The sequence below is a fragment of the Galendromus occidentalis genome, unplaced genomic scaffold, assembly GCF_000255335.2.
Source record: "Galendromus occidentalis unplaced genomic scaffold, Mocc_1.1 scf7180000077524, whole genome shotgun sequence".
Classification (NCBI taxonomy): Eukaryota; Metazoa; Arthropoda; class Arachnida; order Mesostigmata; family Phytoseiidae; genus Galendromus; species Galendromus occidentalis.
The window spans coordinates 1,213,642-1,221,613 of record NW_003805512.1 but is presented as its reverse complement, the minus strand read 5'-3'; the positions used below and the strand labels follow the sequence as shown (position 1 = coordinate 1,221,613).

The 7,972-nt window shown below is 50.8% G+C and overlaps 1 protein-coding gene across 1 annotated transcript; it reads right to left on the bottom strand.

Annotated features, from left to right (window-relative positions):
• Window positions 1–298: 298 nt before the first annotated feature.
• LOC114828453 (uncharacterized) lies at window positions 299–5,676 on the bottom strand. The gene is made up of 4 exons (XM_029112679.1): window positions 5,536–5,676; window positions 5,303–5,426; window positions 5,122–5,216; window positions 299–447 (listed from the first exon to the last, which is right to left on the bottom strand). The coding sequence occupies exons 1-4, from the start codon at window positions 5,645–5,647 to the stop codon at window positions 299–301; spliced, it is 480 nt and encodes a 159-aa protein (XP_028968512.1). The 5' UTR covers window positions 5,648–5,676.
• Window positions 5,677–7,972: the final 2,296 nt, after the last annotated feature.

Genomic DNA, 7,972 nt, shown 5'->3' with positions numbered 1-7,972 from the left:
ATTTCATGCAGCGAAATCAGCCGACGCGACTCGAGCGATTCTCGTTCCAGTAAGACCTTCCAGGGATCTACCGATAATTCTTTCGACTCTGATCCCGCTATCGAATCTCCTCGGTCGCCTGCCCATGGATGATCCATTCGGAAAGTTGATGAATTAATGCTTTTCATCGTACATTTTATTCTCATATGCATGGAATCTCAGGAATGGGGAGCATATAAAATAATAGATTAATGAAGCCGGCTACTCGAATCCGCTTTCGAGATTGCTGAGAGGATCCTCGATGGGGAACATTCTTCGTTCAAATGCAACCCAGTGCCTCGGATATATTCGTCGCTTCCAGCTGGCCTGCCTCAGGAGCAAAGGATCGATTCGACAGGCGGAGCTTGCCGGGACTCCGCCCAGGATATCTCAGGACATAGCTCGGGATTGGGTTGAGGATGGGATCCCTTCCATTGTGATGATATTTTTAGGAAGGATTCTGTGTGGCACTGGTCGTCATTTCAATGGTGCGCGGGCCCGACTCGAAACATACATCTCCGTATTCATCATTTCCTGCCTTGGCGAGTCGCCGCAGGAGGAGTCCTGATCGAGCTCGGGTTCAGATTTGGATTCGGAACTATTGTGGGCTAGAATAGAGCATACCCCATCCAGGTGTGTGTCCGTCGAGAAGCCAAAATCGTCTCTAGAGTCTCCGAGAACTGACAGAGACGGAATTCGAGGAATCAGATTCAGGATCACTATTTGGCACCTCCATTCGATGCATCAAGTCAACGCAGGAACATACGTGCCTGCGAACCTGATCGGGAAATTCCCCCCTCCCCCCCCCCCGACAGTTGAACGACTGATATCCTCCCCAGAACGATCTCCCCTGTGATATTTAAATGTCATCCATGCAGATCTTGTCGCATGGTATTCGGGACTCCTTCGAGACTTCCTGCGTTCTTCTCCCGAGGCTAGCTATCCAGCCGTGGAATTCGCTTTCCTCAGGGGAACGGAATGTGAGCTGGGGCATATTTGTACGATCGTTGCTACCTAGCGCGCAGTTTCCGTTCGGATTCCAGAAGAAAACCCATTCATAAGTCTTCTTTCAGGGAGCACCGACATGGACCACTCCTCGAAATGATCGCGCTTACGAAAATCTTGGACGTGAATAAACAATTCACGACGAAGAGATTCCGCCTATAAGTTATATCCGACAGTCACGACATCCAGTTTCTTATCAGACGCTCCAACTCGTCTCGTTCCTCTTATCAGCGAAGCACTGAAAAGTACCGGAAATCATCGTGAATAGGACCCTTCGCGTCTTCTGAACGGCCGAAGCCATCTGTATCTGTGGCTCTCATTCGACTTCTAACGATAGCAAGGACGGCTATGCGCGCATGTTGGACCGTTCGCCGAGCTTCAGCTGCTCACATTAGAGAAACAACGTCAGGAGACGGTAGCGATCAGAATCCCGAGGAAGCCAGATACTTCGACGCGCGATGGCCTAGTACTTACTCGCGGTAACAGTGGCGGAGGCTTTAAAGCATCGGTTGTGAGAGTTGGACGTCGCGATCGATTCTCGGGGTACAGCATCGCGATTTTTCGCACGTTAGCTGTGAGAGCTCTATAAAATATGAAGTTCAAATGGCTTTTTGATCAAAAGCTGCACCCAACCCAGAATCAGTCGAGCTCACCGACAGACCGACGAATGGACAGTCGTGGCAACCAAGCAAGGAGCCAGATGCCATAAAACACAACATTTATCAAATCTGTCAGCTTATTACAGCACCGTTTGAAATAATTTCGCGTCAGTGCCGCGCACAACGAGCGTCGGAGACCGGCGAGGTGTTCGCAGTGCCGGCTTTTCTGTCCCGCTATTCGGCAAGCGGGCCGCGCCAAGAGAGAGCGGACGAGGGCTCGAGAAAGCGTTCGATGCATCAATTCTCACACGGAAAGATTCCACCTCGATATGGAAGACTGCTATCGGAGACTCATTATGCGGAACGAGTCGAACTCTCGGAGCTTTGTTCGGGATAGCTGTGGGTCAGCAAGCTGTGAGTACGTAGGCTGCGAGGCGCGTTCGTCAAATGCCGCCGCGCTCTTGATTACTGAGGAGTGTTTCTCATATTTCACCCGACCAATTTAATCTCAGCTATTCGCTACACGCATTTCCTTCCTGAGGTGAGCGTACGTAAGATAAGCTATTAACGGCGAAGTAAATTCGCCATCTTGGCTGGCAACCAATCAGTAGAGCACAAGCACTCAGCGCTAACTTCATTAAAGTCCACCGATACGAAAGCTTGAGCTATTCAATTTTTCCCCTTCGGAGCCCTGATTGAACAATTTCATCAAGTCTCGAACTCTCGCTCCTGTGACTTTGAACACGGCGTCATACGCGCTGACCGCGATTCCTTTCGGAGCGACAGCGTCTAGAGAGGTTTTCCACATCCGCCTTCGCAGATAAATGGCGGTGCGATGTCCTGACCGGCGGGGTCTGACTGACTGAGTACAAAGGCCAGCACCGATCGCTGGTTGAGCTACAGACTCCAGGTTCTGTACAGAGGTCTAGGTATTTTTCGAATCGCTCGAGCGTCGCTAGCCAGACGGAATCGGCTCTTGTGGAAAATCTGTGAGTTACAGCTATGGTCTCGGTGAACCGCGGCTCGCGCGCGCGCGCGTCGCGTACGAGTGCTTCGGAGCCGCTGCTTTTGCTCGAGCGTAGACTGAAGCCACTATTCATTCATGCGTCCACCCATTCATTGGTCGATTCTCTTATTGTCCCCGAGAAAGAAGTGATTCGGGGCGCTTTATCATACGTCACGGTTTTTTATTTAGCCTGCTACTCGCTGCTGCGAAACATCCGACTGACAAATCGCATTCCCCGCGGTTTTCCGTGATCGGACCTCAGCTCAGTTTGCCGATCAGGCGGTCGGACGAGCGGCCGGTCAGGCAGGCAGGCAGGCAGTCGGTCGAACGCCGTCTTGAAAGCGGCCAATGTCTCCCTTTGAGGAAGTTCTCAGCAGGAATGCATCGTCGGAAATGTTTACTTTGAGGCTCACAGTCGGAGTCTCAGAAAATTGAAAACACCTCGCGGATTCTCTCTGCTTTAGGGCCAATGTATCTTGACGCCTCTTTCTCTAAAGTTGAAAGTACGCCGCTTCCCTCTTCCCGGCTCGATCATTATTACTGACACTTTCGTTTCAACACGCTCGGCATTCCTCCGTGAAAATTCATGAACGGATCTATATCACGCCTCCTCAGTAGAGGCGTCCGCGAAGCCTCGTCTCTCACAGTATCGAATTCTTCAGCTCGCTTGAGGTTTCTAGAATCCCAAGGCGTCCTCCCAGCTCCCTGGACACCACCAATGACTTCGGGAGCGAGGGGTCAACTCTCTTCTCTGATTCTAAATGCGGAATAATGCGGTGTCTTGCTCTACCACCAGATGAGGCGGCTTCAAGACCTGGGGTTCTCGGGTGAGACTCCTGGCGCCACCTGGGAAGCGAATGGAGAAAGTGCTCTACATCTGGGATTCATCCGAAAGAGGAGTGAACTCCCGCCCCTCCTGCTTCAGTCAGGTCTCATATCACGAATCATATGATTCTCAATTCTTACCTTCCTCGGTTGAGACTTCATTCCCAGATCCAGGTGTCCGACGTATTCCACAACGATAGGCATCAGCACTGAAATCAGCAATATGATAGAGAAAAAATAGAGATCCCTCAATCGAGTCTGAAAATGGCGATCCCCACTGCGCGGAAGCCTACTCTGACCAATCTTAGGATGAAGAGTCCCGCGTACTCCCCAAACCTGCCGGGCACTGGATGGGTAGCTCAAGATTGACGGAGACGATATTCAATGAGTGTCTGAAAGCGAATGAATTTCGTGCGACGAATCCCGACCTTAAGCAGAAGATGCCATGTTCCGACCGAGACTCTGTTCCCTCAGTTATGTTAGTGAATAAATTCCTTGTCTCCGGAGTTTCAAGAGCTCTGCATCCGGCTGATGGGTTTGATGAGGAGAGGGAAGAGTGACTCGAAGAAGCCTAGGCATTTCGCAGTTTTTCCCATGTCAAAGGCTGACGCCTCTGACGTCGACCCTTGGGGGAATCTGACTCTGTCTATCGCCCGGAGTCGTACCTATCCTTGCCGTTCGATCAATCCTCCAGCGTAGCATCACGGTCAATGAACCGAAGGAGGCGCACTTGTCCCACTCGCTTAATTGAGGAACTTTGATTACTCTCCGTACTCTCCGAGTAGGCATTCGAAAAATAAGGGTTCGGAAGATGTCACTTAGGTGAGGTCTCAATATGTTTTGACTCAGAAACAACGCTGTTTCGTCTGAATCGCGGTAATCTCCATTGCTGTCGGAGGGAGACATTCCTCACATGGGCGTATCGACGATCGCTGAGGTGAGTGGATGTTCGATGAAGGTGAAGGAGGCTGATCAAGCTCTATTTCAGGAGGAAATGCGGACCGGTAGTTCCCCGTCGCGAAATAATTCGATAGTCAATATACATAACAGTGCTAGATCCGCTAAGTGCTAGATGAAACGACAGTGAAAAATCCTCTTGCGATTGCCCGCTCCCGAGGTTTCAGCAAGACCCCCAACTTTCCGGGCGGAGATGTCTGGAGAGGGCTCTGATTCGAAAAGAATCGAGAAGTTCCCATCTCTCGAAGCTCCTGTCAGCCTTCGAAACAAGTTCAGATCCATTACGAGTTGAATTGAGGGAGTTTCGTACCGATCTTAGGATGACAGCTATTACATGGATGGTCCACTTAGCGAATTACGGAGGACCTAGGTCAAGCGCCTGGTACCAATATTCTGGGAAACCCTGTGCTCTCGCTCGCAGAGCTTGCTACCCGCACCGCCGTATCGGATAAGAGATCCGCTGCGCGGAGCGAACGGATCCTGATAGAGGTGCGCTCGTATGTTGCGATCCCATTAGCACCACGCTACCACTCACTGGTGGGTTGAGTCTAACCATCGCTCATTGGCAGGATGATTCCGGCTATCACGAGCGAATCTTTCTCATGAAATCTCTTCTGATGTGGAAGAACATGGTCCGGTTCGATATGCGCGTTTATTGAACTCATAGAGATTATCTTCTGAATCACACTCCGAAGTAGAGGGCCGAAAAAGAGCAATCACAATCCGAGAGACAGCAGTCGGGGTAGTGACCTCCGGGATCCTTCGCAATAGGCTTGCATCCATCATTACACTCGATAGCCCAACATCTGCAAGGCGGAAAACTGCACTTAAAACTCACTCTTGAACAGTCTGTGCGGCATGCCTCGAAGGAAAAAAAGGAAGAGTCCCATACGACACTCCGCTGAATATCTCCTCCTTCACATGGCATGAAATTTCTCCGCATTCCCTCAGCGCGCACGTCTCGCCATCTTCCAACAGTGTCGGACCACCGGCGCAGGCGGTCACATTGCATTTTCCTGAAGAAAAAAGGAGTCTTCGGAGCGATGATCAATGTAGCGGCGACGATACCTCGGTCGATTTTCTCTCGAACTTCCATTGGGGGCCACACAAGGATTTCCAACCAACCGTCGACAATGTCCACACGTCCCCTGAACGTAGCACAGAAGCCTCGTGCGAAAATCGCAAACACCAGCAAAAGCCGAATGCTTGTGCTCACACAGTGGTTGCTCTCGAACATTACGCAATGCTGCCTCCGACGTCTTCTCGAATAATGATGCTCGAGCGACGTGCGGATGTTTCTATCAAAGACTTGAAGAGGAAAGTGCCGTCACTGCTTTAGTGGCCCACAGTACTCAATAAACAAGTAGAACCGTAGAAGATCCCTTGTCGATAAACAAGCTCCTATGCACATTCTGCGTTTTATTGCGCAGCCGCATCTCCGAGTAAGGAATGTATCTCCGCAGAGGAAGGAGGCACTCACGTCGTGCTCACAACGCCGCAGGTGATTCGCTCGAGGTGTTCTCGAACATTCGATTACTGTGGAGCATTGAGCGCTTGTCTCTATATGTATTCCGATCGCTCTCGGTTAGCTCCAGTCGATGGGGAGGAAAGAGGGAGTCGGTGCGCTTCAATCTCAGTCAGATCCCCACTTCGATGGAGATTTCAATACCGGTTATCGGTGCCCTCGACCTCCTCTCTAGATTTTGAGCCAATGATGCTGATGTCGGGCGCTCGCGGCGCAGATACCATAGATTCGTGTCTTATGATGGGGTCCAGCAACCGGAGAATTATTGCTTGACGCGAGGAAACGATTTCCCTCATGAGAGGGGTCCCTACAGACGCGCGGGAAGAGCAAATCTCCATCTCGCGTTGCCTTTTCGGTTTCCTCCAGAGTTCGATCGAGTCGACAGCGTCAAGGATATCTAAAATCGAAGTCGATTGCCTGAACCCCGCTCGGAGGCTGATCCTTTTCTCTGTAAGATCAAAATAATTTGAAGTGTCCAGGAGTTATGTTCGATGCTCCAGGAAATATTTGACTGGGAACAATGTTCGCGGTGTTCCAATTTTCGGAAGTCGGGTGGCAGTCGGGGAAAGCGAATAGGTTCGCGAGGCTGTGAGTTCATTCGCAAATTCCGCCGACTTGTTTCCAGAAGGAAGATTGAAAACTTGATCAAATGAAGGACGCGGTCAAGGATTCGTCAAAGGTCGGTGATTGTCGGCGAAGTCAGGGAGGATTGGAGCGCCTTGGAAAAGTGCCGCAACTCGTCCTGAAAGCGCGTGAAGGAATTCAGCAGGACTTCTGGCTCGGCCGAAGGCCGAGCTTCGACTACCAGGCCCTTCCGAATTCCACAGGAGAAGTCTGAGCTTCGATCGCGGTAAGGAAAGCTCGGCCCCGTGGAGAGAGTACCCCCGAAACAGAAAGATGCCATGGTCTGTGTCGGGGATAAAGCGACGCACCCAGCAAGAGCGGAACGAGAATCCGGGTGGAATGCTCAAGCGGTCAGATCGGCTCTCGACTCTCCTAGCTACCAATGATGTAGATGAGGGTGTCGATTTTTGTCGAGCCTGTAGGAAAACGGATTGTTTTTCTTTCGAGCCGTCTGAGTCATTGCCGTATTATCACTTTCGGTTCAAAGTGTAGGGGCATAAGTCGTTCTTTGCGAGCGTCTCGATTCTGGTACCTCATCGCTGGTCCCACACGAGCTCTCTCTCCCATTATTTTGAGTCTAATTGATTTGTTTGAATGAGACCTCGCTTCCCTACCTTCCCGTCAACACTCTAGGACTTAGCTTCGGAACGATCGGCTGGAGAGAATCAAGCCAAGCTCGCTCCGGCAGAGAAAGCTCCCGCAGCAACCATCGAGCGTGACTCAACGGGGAAAAGTCTAGTGAAGGTCTGACCGAATATTTCCGCTATTCTGAATGATCTGGATACCTCATCGAGTGAGCGGATATCACTGAAATTTTCCCCAGGGCGAGGAAGGGAATGCCAGTCGTACGGGACTACGGGAGCAATGGGCAAAACTTCCGCTGCGGTCAGTAAATTTGCACGGGCAATTCAGAAGCCAGATTGTCGACCCCGTAAATATATGTACATATGAGTCCACATTAAGGAGCGCGGCCGAAGGCCGCGTTCCCCAGGGCTGGTGGCATATAATCTTAATCTATCTATTCTATATTCTATATCTATATATATAAAAGCGAATGTATGTGGGTCTGTGGGTGACCTATAGACTCTCAAGCCATTGCGCGGATCGACGCCAATTTTGGTCTAATGGTCCACCGGGCTCTTTGGGAAGGTTCTTAAGGGGTCGTTGTCTGCCTGCGGTTCACCGTTCTGTTACAAAAGACAATTATTGCGTCCAATTGGTGCTTCGTCGTTGGATGTGAGTTTCAATCTACCGTTGCTGGGAACGGGTGGAACAGGGAGACAGCTAAATTAATAGAAAGGGGGTAAACGGGTGCCCGTTCAGATCGTGGCAAGTCAGGAGACTTTGCTCTCAAAGAAAATGTGGAGACAGAGAGAGCGGGGGGAGGGAGAAGCAAGGGGAAATCTTGAAACG